The sequence below is a fragment of the Hemicordylus capensis genome, chromosome 3, assembly GCF_027244095.1.
Source record: "Hemicordylus capensis ecotype Gifberg chromosome 3, rHemCap1.1.pri, whole genome shotgun sequence".
Lineage (NCBI taxonomy): Eukaryota > Metazoa > Chordata > Lepidosauria > Squamata > Cordylidae > Hemicordylus > Hemicordylus capensis.
In genome coordinates, this window is record NC_069659.1 from 34,790,474 (window position 1) to 34,807,847 (window position 17,374).

Sequence of the window (17,374 nt, forward strand, 5' to 3'; positions counted from 1 at the left end):
TCTTATATTTTTCTTATGTTCTGCTTTATTATTAATTTGGGCTTAAGTATGTAAGCTGCTTTGCGTGTAACTCATTATGAAAAAGCAGGATATAAATGACTGAACTGTCACCACTATAACTAATCTATGCTTAAACAAGTGTGCTTTGCTGTTTTCCCATGGGAGGTTTTAAACTAATGGTAATGCACTTGCCATTCTGGGAGCATGCAGTTGAGAAGAGGCAAACAGCAACTGTGAAGTAGAGCATGCAGTTTGTTTACATTCCCCTGTAATGGAGGAGTGAAATGTACCAACATTAATAGGCGTCCCTGAAAGATGCAATTAACCCAGCCCAAGTTTATCACAACTAAGTTTGGATTTTCCCTTGCTGAAGATGGAGATGTTTGAAATACAACTCCATCACCAAGTAAGAGTCACCGAATGATCTTACTAAGAAATAATACAGTTTCCAGTGCATAGCTCCTATGATCTGGCATTTAGTCATTCAAGGTCTATAACATATATTTTCTTTCTCTAAAGCTTCCTTGGATTAATATTATGCCAAACAGATGGACCATGCTGAACAAATCCGTCTGCTGATTCAACTACATATTTATTTATATACTGCCCCTCCAAACCCACAAATCAGTCCTTTAAAAACAAAACAATTTAAAAACAGCATAAGACCATTAACAATGAAAACATTTAACACAGTTTAAAAACCCTGGAAGGCCAGGCCAAACAGATAGGTTTTAAGGGCTCTCCTGAAGGCCAACAATGAACTCAAACTACAGATTACATAAAGAGATTCATAGAAGCATGGGTCAGTGTGTAAGTTTTGGTAGTTAAAGCATCATCCATGTGAACACAAGAGGGGTTTAAAATAGATTGCAGTTACTATTGTTGGTATGGTCTTAGACTATTTTTATCTACAACAGCAGGATTACACATGTCCAGTAGCAGATTCAACATACTTAAACAAACAATACAAACCTCATGTGTAAGAATGAACAGGAATTATGTTGAATTATATTGATTTCTTAATTTATCACACTGGTGTAAACTAAAAAATGTACCTGAGATATGTTTATAAATAACCTCTAGGTAACTACACTCCAAGCCACCTTAATGGCACAGCAGGGAAGTAACTTGCCTAGGGAGTAAGAGGTTGCTGCTTCAAATCCCCTTTGGTATGTTTCTCAGACTATGGGAAACACCTATATTGGGTAGCAGCAATATAGGAAGATGCTGAAAGGCATCATCTCATACTGCACGGGAGGAGGCAATGGTAAGCCCCTCCTGTATTCCATCAAAAAAGACAACCACAGGGCTCTGTGGTCACCAGGAGTCGACACCAACTCGATGTCACAACTTTACCTTACCTACACTCTGACTTGTTAAGCAAAGTTACACAGACAAGCACTACCATCTTCAGCACCTGTTTTGAGATCAGTAAACAGCAGCTACACATTAAGCAGATTTGCCAAAGTCCATCTTGCAAACTTCATTTCAATCTGTGAAATGGAATGATGGTGAACTCTCCCACATCTGGTAAAATAAGCAACATGATGGATGGTGTTAATAAATAAATTAATAAAGTTAATACTTTATTATGGCGAAAGAAAATTATTTTGTCCCAATATTGGGCTTTAGGATGGTAGGAGGCTCGGCTCGCCTCACTTTCCCCCCAATCCAGGTATGTTTACAGGAAGCCACACCATTCCAAAAGAGATCTTTTAGTCTTTCCGACAAAAAGTTTATCAAAATCACAGTAAGAAAATTCCTCACAATTGTCATTATGCAGATAAATGTTTTATATATTTCCTATTCCTAATGTCCTTAATTGTTCTTGTATTTCAGAACTCTGTGCCACTCACCTGCCTTCTTTGACTTATTTTTTGTTCAACCTGAAAACCACTGTGTCCCTTAATCCTTAAGGAAAACATGCCAATTCTAACTTCTCTCTCACCCCTCAACTCCTCCTCCTTAAACCCTGTCCATCTTCAAAAGGTAAAGTGGGGTAATTTGGGGGTGGATTTATGGCCATCTTCTGCCCCTTCATCTTTCTCCCCAGAACTAGACATTTTAATTTGCTGGATTCATATATCTTTGTCAAGGTCAACTTCATTTCATTCTTGCTGACTACTTAGATAATTTTCATTACCTCATCCCTAGTTGAGACACTGGGCCCGTTTTAGGGGCAACAGCTTCTTCATATCCTGTTGCACCATCAACAATCAACATCCATCTCTTCTATTTTTGTGTTTTTCCCCTCACTGTCAGCATGAGACTTATTTCTCTATTGTCAGCACGCCTATTATGCCTTGCTCTATATTATTATGAATCTTAATCTCTTTCTAAATCTTATATTGATTAATCTATCACCCTAAACCTTACTGAAGTATCCTCTGCTACAATGATGAACAGATGCTGTCCATCTAAAAACACCACCAAAGCAGGTAGATGATTCAGTAAAAATGCACAGAAACCTAACTATTGCATTACTAAGAGTTTATTTCAGTAACATTTAGCTCTATTATTTTCCAAAACCAAATATCCCAAGGTTCATCAACTAGCCCAAATGTGTTAAATTCGTCTGCTGACTTTTTGGAATAATTCCTATGAATTATTGTGAAGCTGTGAAGAGAACACCAAAGTTGTGAGTTAAGACTTTTTTGGTGTGGGGTGTGTATGTGGGGGGAGATTTTCTCTTTTCATTATTAAACACCCTCACAACTGAACTGAAGTATCCGTAATGCATGTCTCGTAACTATAGCTGATTAGAAGGATGTATTCTCTTGTATATAAAGATGAAAATGTTTCAATTCATGTTAGTGGTAAAATAAATCATGCTTCAGTTTGATCAAAAGGTTCTCAAGGAGAATGAGAACAGGTTGCATTTACAGATGCACACTAAACAAGATTAAAAAGCATGTTTCAAAGATCATGCTTATAAACAAAAAGAAGTGTGTTACAAGATATAAAACCAGATGATAATATTGTAGCTCAAATTATATAAAGAATAAGCTTGAGTGATCATGAAATAAAATAAAATCAAGCAGGAGAGTCTATGCACCAAGACATCTTAGGGTCAAACTATAAGATACTTTAAATTTGTAGTTTAAGCCTTCTATGCTTTTTTGCTTTTTTTAAAACCACAATAAGAAGAGCACATTCAAGGCTCCTCTGTCCCAAATCCAATTTGGATTGAAACTGCAGCCAGGAGGTTTTAAATCCTTTTCCCCAGCTAGCATCCCAACTGAGGTCCGTATGCATGCTGTTTACCCCAAGAGGAAGCTCCCATTGGCAACTACTATGTTTAGAGCACATTTGTTTCTATTAGTCTCTCGGGTAAATGAAGGAATGTTGGGCCAAGCAGTACAACCAATCAACAGGCTTGGAGGTTACAACTATAGTACCAGAAATGACAATGTTTAGGGATGTTAAATGCTTTCATCAATAACTACCCTCAGACACAAGACTGCTACAGTGCTACTTGAACCGCTTCACCGAGCTTTTCTGTTTTGTTATTTTGATTCTACTCAATGTGATGATGGTGAAAGAAGAGCACACTCAAGAATCAAGTTTCCTCCATTTGTGTCAAAGGCTACACATTGCAACATTCCTGTAAAAGCACAGAAAACAATTTATGGAAAAAACATATACCACAAGGTATGAATTTCTTATGCAGAAATATGTAAATAGACAAATATTAATAATAATGTGTTTCTAACATGCAGCAGTTCTTCAGGTGTCTCCAGATAAGACTACAGATTAGCATGAGAATTATTTAGGTAACAATGCTAGTTTCCTGCGTTTGCGCTCTCTCTCTCTCTCTCTATACAAGTGAATTTCGGCCCATTAAATAACTCTAGTAACGGGCGCTCCAGCCCCCCGCCGCCATTCCCCCTCCCGCCGACAGCCTGCATGCCGCGGCCAGTCTCCCGGCCGGGCAAGGGCCCCAAGGTCTCCGCGGCCGCCGCCGCCGCCCGCCCTCCCCTGAAAAGCCTCTTCCCGAACTGGCGCTTTGGGCGCAAAGGACGCCTATTGTGTCCTTTGCGTCCATAGCGCCAGTTCGGGCAGTGACTTTGCACAGAGAGGAGCTCTGCTTGCGAGCGCCTCTCTCCTTCTCTAAATAGGAACTTTTATCGCCCAACTGACGTGGGCGTACTCTGGTAAGGAGGTCTCGGCAGCTGGGAGGGCGGGCGGGCGGGCAGGCGGTGGCAATTACATGGGCCGATTTGGCCCTTAATCATGGGGAGGGGGGTTGGTTCAAAAAGGAGGACTCGGGCAGCTGGGAGGGTGGGCGGGCAGTTGGCGGCGGCGGCCGCGGGAGCAATTTATTGCTAAGACGATGGGGACATCAACCGTCTTATGGGGCACTTCAGCTACTTTGGCCAACATGGCCACCCGTGTCTGGGCGGCCGTATCTTTCTCGCCAGTTCTGGGCATGCGCTCTGCGCATGCCCAGAACTGCCGAGAAAGACACGGGCAGCACGAACGCACGCCCAAGCCTTTTATTATAGAGGATATATATGGAGAGAGAGAGAGAGAGAGAGAGTGCTAGCTCTCTCGCATCTTTGCTATGGGTTGTGTGAACCATTTCAAAAGTTAATAGCAATACCACATGAAATAATTACACTAATGATACGATATAATATGAGTTACTATGTTTGAGAAACAAATAGGAAAGCCATTTACAATTTGTCCAGAATTGTTACGCATGAAGAATGGCTGTTTACAAGGTGGTCAGAGCATTCTCTCTCTAGACTATTTCATTTGGATCGTGATCACTGCTTTCAGTAAGCTCTTAGTCATTTTGTCACAAGCACCCCATTCCTCATGATTATTTCTGCTGTTATGCTATATTGAACCCCATGGCTTTTCTTTTCTGCACTGCTATAACTTTTGTTTACCCACATCCAGTTTGAATGCAGGCATTGTTTACACCAACAGCTGAGAATGGCCTTGCTGATTGTTACTGTGGCTTTGAAAGCTAGATTAAGCAGAATCCCAAATCCCATCTTACTTACATTTATGTATTAGAGCCATAGCTTAGGAGAAAATCAGTTACTATTTTATGTATGCTATAGTTACTATTATTGGTAACTGGCAGCCTTACTTTGTATGAGAAAATAACCCCATTGTGACCCTCCCCCTTCTTCTCCCAAGCCCCACTTTAAAGTGTCAATAAGAGACACTTTAAAGTGGGGGCTCAGATCTGGTCTTGTGGTAGCAAGCACGACTTGTCCCCTTAGCGAAGCAGGGTCTGCCCTGGTTGCATATGAATGAGAGACTTGATGTGTGAGCACTGCAAGATAGACTTGATGTGTGAGCACTGCAAGATATTCCCCATAGGGGATGAAGCCGCTCTGGGAAGAGCAGAAGGTTCTAAGTTCCCTCCCTTGCATCTCCAAGATAGGACAAGATTTATTTATTTTTATAGGACAAGATTTTTTTTTTATTGAACCAACAAACTACCAAAGCATACAGTACGTTTCCAAAGCACAATTATATACAAAGTGGTTGTTTGTACATGATATATCTACAGAGATTTACACACAAGGATTTGGAAACCCACAAGGTTATGAGGAATATGCAGGTAGTACTGTAACTCGGGGTGGGGGATTACAAGGCACATCAAGTAATGGGGGGGGGGGTTTACGTCCAACGTCCATTTCCACAATTTGTCCCATTGCTGTTTAGAAGAGATACTCTTGTCTTTTTGCACATAACCATACAAACTTTTCCAGAAGAGATTTACTGGGCTGAGAGAGATTCCTGCCTGCAACCTTGGAGAAGCTGCTTCCAGTCTGTGTAGATAATATTGAGCTATATGGACCAATGGTCTGACTCAGTATATGGCAGCTTCCTATGTATGTTCCTATGAATGGCTGAGGGGCCAGGAAGGAAGGCAATAGCTGTTTGACAACTGGCACATATCAATCAAGGCCAAAAACCAAGGAGGTTCCTGTGCCAACCAATGGATTGCAAGAGTTAAAGATGATAATGTGGAACCACTTGTGATTACAAGACTGGAGGGAGAAAGAAGAACAATTTTTTTTCTGAGCCAAGAGAGATGGCATTGGAGAGGGCATCATCACACCTTTGGCGGACATGAGAGCTGACCTCTCCCCAAGGATGAGAGGAGTATAAAGGACAAGAGACGTATAAGACCCTGATGCCAGCCCAGATGGTGCATCTTCACCCTCTCCCACACCGCAGCATTCCTTGTACACTAGCTTTGTGCACCCCTTCGAACCCCAGCATCTTCAATCACCAGGAGAAACCATGAAATGGGCATTCATTGGTTTCCCTGCCTCTTTTGGTAACAGGCATTCCCCCCTCCCCCCCCACTTGCTAGATAGATTTGCTTATATTTAGGTTAGAAGGATTGCTTGTCAGGACCAATTGCCTTCTGTAATTCTTCAAATTGATCTCTTAGGTACATTTACAAAATATAGCCATGGTCTGGTTCCTTATGTCTCCTCACACATCTATTGGTCAAACCCTCCCCAAAATTGTTAAGCAAAATGATATAGAGATCATCAGAGGAATCCCTGAGAATAGAGAAGAGCAGAACACTGGTGCACCAGCGCAATATCTCCCTCGTTCTCATAAAATGAAGATCCCATAGTGATTAACAATGTCAATGAAATTTGCAAAGGAGAAGTTCCACTGTGAATTGTGTCCAGCATCTTTTGATGACTTCTGATCCAAATCAGCCTGGCACCATTCTGAAAGTCTCGGCTTTTATTTTCTTTTTAAACCCACCCTAAGTCACCTAGGCATCATACACAAATATTTGATACTGAATCATTTCTGACAGGCCTACAAATTTATTTTTGTACTATGAGCCTTACGATCAATAAAGATTTATTTTAAGCCTTAAAAGTTTATTTTGGAAACTCAAGAGATTGGCTGGCTGATTGTTTCTAGGAATGACCCAAGAGTGTTCCAGATTACCTAGAAATAACAGGCTTCTTCTCTTCCCTGACAGACTTTTTCTCTTAGCGAGTTCATTCCCATTTTATCAGCTTACTATGCAAACGTTTTGTTCTTCAAAATATCAATACAGTAGGGAACTGCAGGTCCTTTGCCAGTTTCCATTTGCACCTTGCTTTGCAAATTCCTGCCTGAATGCAGCTTGATCATGCAATGAACTGATCCTCTGGCTGACATCCTAACAAAGCATGCATGCTTCAAGGGACAGCAGGAATGCACCGGATGCGCCGGAAGTCCATGTGCCACTTGCCCAGTCTCCCTGCATGTGCTGTTGCACAAGAGCCCTTGGAGTTCAGAGTGCTGCCTGCACTCCTGAAGCACTCTCTAAGGTCAGAAACACATCACTGCACGTCTTGCGCAACAACACATGCACATGGGGATGGAGGGAGTTGCGTGAGGAGCATCCCTGCAGCCCTCAAAGTGCACATGCTTTGTCAATCAGGAGATCAGCCACCGTATGCCAACTTTAGCTGGTTTACAAATGGCACTGAAATAGTCTGCTGTTTGTTCATCAAAAGTATTATGCACTGATGGAATACTTGCAGAAACAAAATTGGTGGGATTCAAATAAATCCCACAACTTCTATACATAGCATAACCCACTTACATTAACCAGGATTATTCTGATGACCATTAGGTTATGTATTTGTTTTATTAAATGCTGGTGAGTAAGAAAGAGCTACATCAAAGAGAGGGGGAAATGAAACAGATGGGCAATACCAGGCTTAGTATCCTAACACACACACACCGATGTTTCCTATTCTACTATATGTTGCACTAACAATGACACATATCCTCATAAGTCCTTGGGGAATCCCTGTTTTTCAAGATTCTCCTGTAAATCTCTCTTTCTAACCTTCTGACGGCCTTCCTAAGCCGCCTGGACCTTAGAGCCTTAAGCAGGTATTTTAACAAGCATAACTAAGCAATGCTGAACCTTTACACCATTGTTCCTATCTGCAACACCAACATAACACTGTGTTAAGGTGAAATGATCTCAAAGTAAGAACATGAGGAGACCAACTTCAATAGCCTACTGTCAGGGCCCTCCTGGCTTGAGACCTGGAGGAAACCCATTCAGAGGAGAAAAAGGAGTAGTATGCCACAGCCAAGACCCCTGGCCCTGAGAAAACTCCCTCAGTGCCAACAGACCTGGAACAACCAAAGCTTGCCATTCTCTCAAAACCTGGAGCCCTAGTACCCTCCCCCTGCCCCTGGCCCACAGAACTCCCAGAGGCTCCTACCCCATCCTTAGAACTCCCAGGAATGGAGGAGATGCTGTGTCAGGGCTGAGCTCCAGAGACAGAATGCTTGCAGCGTTCAATGGGCTTACTCAGGAGGTGGGGGTAGCCAGCTCAGGTGCCTCCTCTAAAGCAGGGCTGGGCTGAAGATCCAGGAAGGGGCAAGGCTTTTGCTCCAACAGCTTCAGGTGGCAACCGTCTTTTGCTGGTGCAACAGCTCCTTTTGTGAGCTCATGCCTCTTGCTGCCTTGCTAGACCAGGGTACAGACACTTTCTCTCTGCACCAGCTATTCTGATGAGGCAGCTGCATGTATGTTGGGCCAGTTATCTCCTGCTCTTGGGCAGAATGTTAACCGGCCAGAAGGAAATACTATTCTATGCCCTGCTGATTCAAAAGTCTATCAGATGATCTTGTGAGCCAACAATACACTCCTAATCAATCTGCTGCTGACTAGATCCCTGTTTGCTCAGTTAGCTGCTCGCCCAGGCAGTTTCGCTCCAATCGTTTTTCTAGGTTATGGAAACTCCCAGCACACCTGGTTGTGACCCTTTATCTTCACATGCTGCTTTGACTACACCTCTGCCCATAGTAATTAGGAACTGCTGTGCTCATTTCTTGCCAGCTCTGACAATGGTGACATAACACACTGGAGTTTTCAATAGTGTATTGACAGATTCTATCCCAAATATTTACATGCTGGTCCAGTAAGAAAGATGGGTCTGTTAAAAGGATACTTTTATGGCAATCTAATGGCGCAGCGGGGAATCCCTGCTGGTATGTTTCTCCAGGAGTCGACACCAACACAACGGCACAACTTTGCCTTTACCTTACGAAGAGCATTCACTCCCTACCCTTTTTAGGGGAGGAGAGCCGGTCTTGTGATAGCAAGCAAGACTTGTCCCCTTAGCTCAGCAGGGTCCACCCTGGTTGCCTATGAATGGGAGACTTGATGTGCGAGTACTGTGTTTGTAAGATATTCCCCTTAGGGGATGGAGCTGCTCTGGGAAGAGCAGAAGGTTCCAAGTTCCCTCCCTGGCAACTCCAAAATAGGGCTGAAAGAGATTCCTGCCTGCAACCTTGGAGATGCTGCTGCCAGTCTGCATAGACAATACTGAGCTAGATGGACCAATGGTCTGACTCAGTATATGGAAGCTTCCTATGTCCTATCTATGGCAACCAGTAAACAAGACCTAGACCTAAGTCCTGTATAAAGACCGAGGTAGGACTTTATTCATAAACTGGAGATGTGTTTGGTTTCTCTTTGGTAAATAGCACCTACAGGCACTCCCCAATCCAGACTGAGACCATGTGTAGGAGGATTTATCCTTTTACTCCCACTACAGTCGCGATCCAGATCAAGGTCCTCCATGGCTGCTATTTGTCATGGGAGAGAAAGCAACTGCAGGGCCCAATCTGGATTGGGGAGCAGGGGCTCCATGGGGAGAGCACTAGAAAGAACTGCATTGCCAAGCATTCCTCATGCACTGCCACATGTGGCTTCCATCATGTCCCTGGGGCTTCCCACAGCTCCACATTCCTTTAAGGTCCTTCCTGACTCTGCAAACAAGACTGCTCTGCTCACAGGAAAGTGCTGTGAGTAGTTACCATCCCATGGGGCCAACAGAGAGATGCAAATTTTATTTTTTAAAAGTTTATTTTTACATTTATATCCCACTCTTCCTCCAAGGAAGCCCAGCGTACATGGTTATGTTTACCTTCACAACAACTCTGTGAGGTAGGTTAGGCTGGGAGATACATGACTGGCCTAGAGTCACCCAGTGAGTTTAATGGCTGCATGGGGGGTTAAACTCATGTCTCCCCAGTCCTAGTCCAATAGCTTCTGGGCTTCAAGGCCAAATCTTTCAACAGGCCTACTAAATATACTCTCACTATGGTGTGAGCAGATAGTTACCACTGTCCATTTCATTTTAACGGATGGCATAAGAAAGAACTATGCCTGAACCTGTCTAACATCACACAATGTACTGGTTAACAACCCAAAAGTAAATGCATGCCACAAAAAGCAAGTGTATAATTTTACATATCTAGAGGGAGATATTTGTCTGCTAGCTGAAGGTGAGAACCTAACAATGAACATTCTGAGCCATTACAATGTTTCAGGGAAAAGCCCTGTCACTATCCTTGCTTTGTTCCCTATTGCAAACTGCTCACATTAATCAACCTCTGCCTCATGTTTTCATACATCACCATAAAATCAAAATGTCAAGTGCTTTATCAGAAAAAGCTGGTAACTTGGTACATGTTGCATGCAATGACTTTTAACTGACAGCAGGCTGCCATCAAAACAATGGGAAAGTTTCATTGCTATTAAGGGCCAAATTTCCCCTTTTTGAGAACACTGTCTATAACTTCATGCAAAAGGTAAAGGTAAAGGGTGCCATCGAGTTGGTGTTGACTCCTGGCAACCGCAGAGCCCTGTGGTTGTCTTTGGTAGAATACAGGAGGAGTTTACCACTGCCATCTCCTGCAAAGTATGAGATGATACCTTTCAGCATCTTCCTATATCTCTGCTGCCTGATACAGGTGTTTCTCATAGTCTAGGAAACATACCAGCGGGGATTCGAACCAGCAACCTCTGGCTTGCTAGTCAAGTCATTTCCCTGCTGTACTGCAAAGAAGTTCACCAGAAGTCGACACTGCCTCAACGGCACACTTTACTGCTATTTCAGCCAGGAAGCTACTGGAAAAGAGAAGAACTGATGAGTATATTACACAAGAAAACCCTCTTTATGCTGTGGAAAACAAACCCAGAATCCATGCTGGCAGGCTAGAAGACCACTCAGACTGACTTGTAGATCAGCAAAGTCGCTACTATAACATACATCTGTGATACTGGACTGCAAGAACACACTATTCTTGTCCATCCAGTTCTGAACTGATAATGGGTAGGTGGCAAAGAAAAGAAGTTCTTGTTTCCTGAAGTGTAGCTGTAAGCATACACTTTGCCGAAAGATCAGATCAGAATTATTCAATTTCATCAACCTTAATTCTATCCACAGACTTCTGGGTGTGGCGCAGTTTGTTCACTCCTGCTCCTGGTAGTAGGATGTGCTTGATGCAGATTAAAATAAAGAGAATGTCTTCACACTAAAAAAAGATCCTTCCCTGGAGGCTTGAGCAGATAACCTTCAGCCCCTTCCAACCCTGCCTTTCCAATTTTAGTGACTAAAAACCGAGTCTCAAACCTTTTGCTAGAATAAAAGCTGATTATCATGAAGTAAATATGAGACAGAGCTAAAGGTTATAAAACACTTGGGAACACGAAAAAATTATCCTAGCAAGTAGTCCTAGTGTATACTGATTGGAGCTTTTTATTTCAATTATGTATTTCAACACAACACATACATTTTTATACTATATTATGCCTCCTATCTTTAAAAAAAACCAAAACCCCTTCTCAAAGCCCGATTTTCATGTGAGGCCTGTGGCTTTACTCTTTAATCTTATTCCCAATTGTACCCACGTTTACAGAGCAATCCTATGTATGTTCACTCAGAAGTCAGTCCCACTGCACTCAATGAAACTTACTCCCATATAAGTATGGATAGGATTTCAGCCTTAATCATGTGTAACTGTATTCACTCATATCTCTTCTTCTCCAATGCTGATTTTTTATTTAAAATGCATTGCGGGTAGGGAACAGACAGGTCCTCATCAGTATTTTCCTCACCAATAAGTGTTCCTTGATGAAACACTAGAGCAGGGCTACACAACTTTGGCTGTTGTTGGACTACAACTTCCACAATCCCCAACTACAGTGGCCAATAGCCAGGGATGATGGGAGTTGTAGTCCAACATCAATAGTAAGACTGAAGTTGTGCAGCCCTGCTCTAGAGTATCATAACTGTCTACATATCAGTAATACACATCTATAAACTTGTCTTACAGTGACAGCCATTCATTACAGTGACAGCCAACCCTGGAAGTTTTATCTCCCTTTTATTTTGCCCATCAAAATCTAGGCTGACTAATGGGAGAATGCCCCCTTCACAGTCTTCCTCAGTCAGAGGCAGACCCAGCAGAAAGAACACTGTAAGCTGTAGGGCAGAAAACCAGTCAGTTCTTATCTTTTTGAGGCTCTGATGTGCAAGCTATTTAACATGCTGAAAACTAGTGAACTTAATTGTTCTCCTGCCACCACTGAAGAAATATTAAATGGCATAATTTTGCTTCAACAAGTTTATACACCTTGTGTTTCAAACACATGTAACAGAAAAATATATAGCACATTCCATTCAAATTACATATGCTGACTGGTTACAGAACTTCTGTGTAATGACACACCAGATGTGTGCAAAAGCCATAGATGTCGTGTGTACACTCACAGGTTCTATTCAGAAGAGTCGGATCAGCACATGGTGGTTGGGAGTGGAGCAAGCAGACATTTATCCAGACATCTGCTTCGTGTGTTAAAACAATATGATCAACTGAATAAGGCTACTGTGTATGAAATTCTAATAACCCTTATAAGGTAATTTATTATTATTCCTTTGAATACAGATGAAAAACTGTGTCTGAGAGATGATGGTGTTGAACAAACCACGAAAGGAGTTCATAAATTAAGGAGTTCCTTGATGTAAACCGCCCTGAGCCATTTTTGGAAGGGCAGTATAGAAATAAATAAAATAAAATAAAATAAAATAAATAACCAAGACAGAATTTGAAAGCAGTTCTTCCAGGTCAAGATGTCACACCAAGTCAAATGGAAAACACGAGTTTCACCAAGAATGGTATAAAGAAGAATACAATTTACAAATAATATCCAGATAATAAAGAGCAAATCTACCAGTCACTGGAAGCAGTCTAAAAGTCCAACCCTTTATTGTTAACCCAGAAGTCAGTGGGACTTACTTCCAAGTCAGCATGCACAAGATCCAGTTGTAAGCCTAACAACTTACCCAGAAATCCCACTGAAGTCACTGGATGTTACTTTCAAATAAATTTAGGATTGCACTACAAGTCCACTTATATTTAAGAAGTACTAAGTGTTAGTTCTAACATGAAAAGAACAAAAATATTTTATTTGCTGTAGTTTCTATGTATGAAACATGAAGATTGAGCCCCTTCTCATTCAGAACATTAGCAAATCAATGCAAATATTCCCATGTTTCCCCACACATATTCTTATATAAGAACACTCAAATGATTTACAGAACCAACAAGGCTCAAGAGTGGTGAGCAAATTAATGCAAATGTTACTTTAGCAAAGTGTTCTAGGAAGGAAACAATCATTTTAAGGAAATACATTCAAAAGAATATTAATACCATTTCTTTGAATTAATATGAACAGTTAGCAGCTCCTGCTTCTTCTACACTGGAAGTCAACCAAAGCAGATTTACCATTCAACACATAAATAAGCATTAAAACTGCTTTCAAAAATCCACTTTCATCTCTTTTAGTTATCCTAATTGTGTGAACAAGTGTTAAAGTGGGTAAATAGCTTGCATTGATATTGAGTAGTCACCCTTAATTATTTCATGAACAGGAGGACTCAGAATCATCTAATGATACTAAAGTACAGTTTATCATGTATTCACCTAGCATTTTCCCCCAATTTTAATACTTATTAGGATTGCGTATTTAGCACTAAGCTCTCCAGAAGGACGAAGCCCTTCCTGGACCACCTCACCAGGAACCTATTCAGTGCATTCAATCAAGGAGCAATGACAGGAATGCTAAAGCACTGATGTTGCTGCCTGCAACTTTGGGTTCAAATGCTGTTCAGGGAAAGAGACTTGCAAGAACATCTGAACATCAACTAAACCACCCGATTCTCACCTTTTAAACAACCTGAAAGGTGCTCCAGGGATACAAGGCATGTGATATGGAGCAAAGGCTTACAAGGAAAAAATGACAGCTCAAGGATTTTAGCATAGTGCAATATCCAAGAACACCAGCATTTATTCAGTTATCAACTCACACCACTGATCAGCCAGCACTACAAAGCCTAATATGAAAGGAGAAAACTAAAGAGGACAAGTTCTCAGGCTGCACACTCAACACACACACAAAAACAAGTGTTCTATTAACACCCTGCTGCACTCACAATCAGGGCTGCAAAAGGTGATTTCAGGAACACAGGAAGCTGCCATATACCGAGTCAGACCCTTGGTCTATCTAGCTCAGTACTGTCTTCACAGACTGGCAGCGGCTTCTCCGGTTGCAGGCAAGAGTCTCTCCCAGCCCTATCTTGGAGATGCCAGGAAGGGAACTTGGAGAAACCGTTCACCCTCCCCAGAGCGGCCCTATCCCCCAAGAGAAATCTCTTACAGTGCTCACATGTAGCCTCCTGTCCAAATGCAAACCAAGGCAGACCCTGCTTAGCAAAGGGGACAATTCATGCTTGCTAACCACAAGACCAGCTCTCCTCCGACGAGTAGACAAGATTTCCTTCTACTCCTCACCCCGGTATATATACTTGGCGCCTCCTAAAAGTCCGGGGGGGGGGAGAGAAAGGAGTAGTTCTTCCAGATTAATAAATACAGAGTACTCAAAGGCGGTCCTGCACACGGAAGATAGGGAATACGACGTGGAAGATAAGGGCTGGGTGGGGTGGGTGGGGAGCACAGCAACAGGTCTTCCCCAAGGCTTTGGGGCTGAATAGCCACCTCAGCGCTCTGCTGCGGGAGATTCAGGAAAGGATAAGAAGCAGAGATGGTTTGAGGAGAGGGGCAGCTCCGGTTTAAGTGTGTGTGGGGGGAATCCCTCTGCTACTCGCCCCCCACAGCTACAGCATCAGAGGCTGGCTCTACAGTGCTGTCAGGCAACCCAGGAAGCAGTGAAGAGAGCTGGTCTTGTGGTAGCAAGCGTGACTTGTCCCCTAAGCTAAGTAGGGTCCACCCTGGTTGCATGTGAAAGGCAGACTATAAGTGCGAGCACTATAAGATATTCCCCTTGGGGGATGGAGCTGCTCGGGGAAGCGCATCTAGGCTCCAAGTTCCCTCCCTGGCTGCATCTCCAAGATAGGGCGGAGAGAGATTCCTGCCTGCAGCCTTGGAGAAGCCGCTGCCAGTCTGAGCTAGACAATACTGAGCTAGATAGTCCTATGGTCTAACTCAGTATATGGCAGCTTCCTATGTTCCCTGCCCGCAAGCAGGTCGAGTCCCCAGCCAGAGGAGGAGGAAGCAGCGGCGGCGGCACTCGGCCAGCTTACTCACACACACAGAGCTCCACCACGTAGGCGTAGTAGGACCAGGCCACGACCAGGGCGATGAAGGCCACGGGCACCCACGCCAGCACCCTCTGGCAGCACTTGAGGACGTGAGACGGCGCCATCTTCCCCGCCGTCGAGCCGCCGCCCGCAGGAGCCATCGGTGCTGCTGCTGCTGCCGCCACAGCCGCCACCAGAAGCAGCAGCAGCGCCGCCGCCTCTCCGCTCGCCGATGCGGCGAAGCCTCCTCAGCTCAGCAGCCCCCGCCCTCAGTCGCACGCTAAGTGGGCAGGGCCTGCTGGCCTTCTCCGCAGCGAGCCCAGGGGGCGGGAAGAGGCGGCTTTGGACGCCCTCACGGAACAACCGAGGAGGCGGCGGGCGAGGAGCAAAGGAAAGCGAGGGGACGCTTTCGGGCTGAGGAGGAGGAGGCGGCGAGGGAGGCGCTCCTCGTCCGACTGCCCGTAGGATTTGCTCCCCACTGGAGAGGAAGCGGCGGACGAGCGCAGCGTGCTGCCGCCTTCTCGTTCTCCTCTCCTCTTCGGCGTCCTCCTCCGTCCTGGGCAACCCTCCCACCACCACCACGAGCTCTCTTTTATCTTCCCCGCGCGCGCACACAACCCGTTTTTCGGCTGCCCGAGCTCCGCGTTGCTGCCCCGCACGGGCACAACAAGGTCACGGCGACGCCCTTGCCCTCCTCTCTCCACATTCGGAGAGTCAGACTGGAGAAAGAAGCCCCTGAACCCGCTCCTTCCTAGAGAGCGGCAAGCCCCAGTCACCCCGCGGGGGATTTGCTACAGAGGAAACAGGCACCCGAAGTGGCCAGGCTGCAGTCCTCGAGGTCACGGAGGGCAGCAGAGTTCTAGTTTGGGCACCGTCAGCACGGATTGGCCCAAGCCTGGAAAAGATGCACCACCTGTGTACTAACTTCGTTAGTCCAACCGGGAAGTAATAAAAGACCTTTTATTGAAGGGATAGCGATTCCCTGTTACGTAGTTGTGAGTGCTGCCAAACATCGTCTTTCTATGCATCACTTTTCTGTCCGGGAGGGGCTGCTTGGAAAATCGTTCCTAGATACCATAACTCATGATTTAATTCTACATTAACAGTACTTATAAACCAGCGTTCCACATAGGTTTTGCAAGGCAGTACTGGCAAAGGACGTTACTTTTGCTAATGGGTGGACATTGATCAAATTCTTATATATTATTCAAATACTTTAAAAATATATTATACTTCCATTTGGATCTAGCTCTTTCCCCTTCTTCATCCTTTTCAATCTCCTTGTCACGTGAGTCAACAGTGGGAGCCAATGGATGATCGCATGACAGTAATGAATTTTGACAGGACCAAACATTTCTTGCTGTCTGTAAGATATCATCAATCTTACCCAAATACGGTGGATTGTCTGGGGTAGTAGTGGATTTAACAAATATTCTCCGCCTGTTGCCACCGTTGCTCGATCCGGCTCAGTATTATCCACTGACTGACAGCAACTCTCCGGGGCTTAAGAAAGGGGTCATATGCTAGGGGTTTAACCTGCAACCTCCCCATAATTGACTGATGTTACATTTTAGCAAGAAGCTCATCTGAAAACAACTGAAACTTATAGACCATAGATGGGTGAGGAAAGCATTTGCAAAGGGAACATAAGAACAGTCCTGCTGAATCAGGCGGCCCAATGCCTATCTAGTCCAGCATTCTGTGCATGCGTGGTGTGCACTTCTAAAAACTTTCAATGAATAAAAAACGTGTGTGTGTGTGTGTGTGTGTATATATATATATCTCCAAGATGGGCCATGTGTGGGGATGTGGTAGAAAGGAGGTGATTGGCTGACAGTTTGCTAGCAGAAGCACCTGATTGGGCAGTGGGGATTCCATATGCAGATAGGGAGGAGGAGCCTGGGGCACTGTGGTGATTGGGCAGTGGGGACTCCCTATGCAGATAAGGAGGATGATGATGGTAAAGGTCAGCTGGA

At 44.0% G+C, this 17,374-nt stretch overlaps 1 protein-coding gene across 5 annotated transcripts in view; it reads right to left on the reverse strand.

Annotated features, from left to right (window-relative positions):
- The window catches only part of ZDHHC20 (zinc finger DHHC-type palmitoyltransferase 20), a 77,611-nt gene extending 61,352 nt beyond the window's left edge, over nucleotides 1-16,259 (reverse strand). The window contains exon 1 of one of the 5 annotated variants that reach the window (XM_053305558.1): nucleotides 15,406-16,251. In XM_053305558.1, coding sequence (XP_053161533.1) covers nucleotides 15,406-15,559 — 154 coding nt within the window. In that variant the 5' untranslated portion in view covers nucleotides 15,560-16,251. Of the gene's footprint in view, nucleotides 1-1,417; nucleotides 1,523-15,405 lie in introns of those variants that run through there. The other 4 variants (XM_053305560.1, XM_053305561.1, XM_053305562.1 and 1 more) reach the window with 4 other exon arrangements.
- Between the last annotated feature and the right edge of the window lie 1,115 nt (nucleotides 16,260-17,374).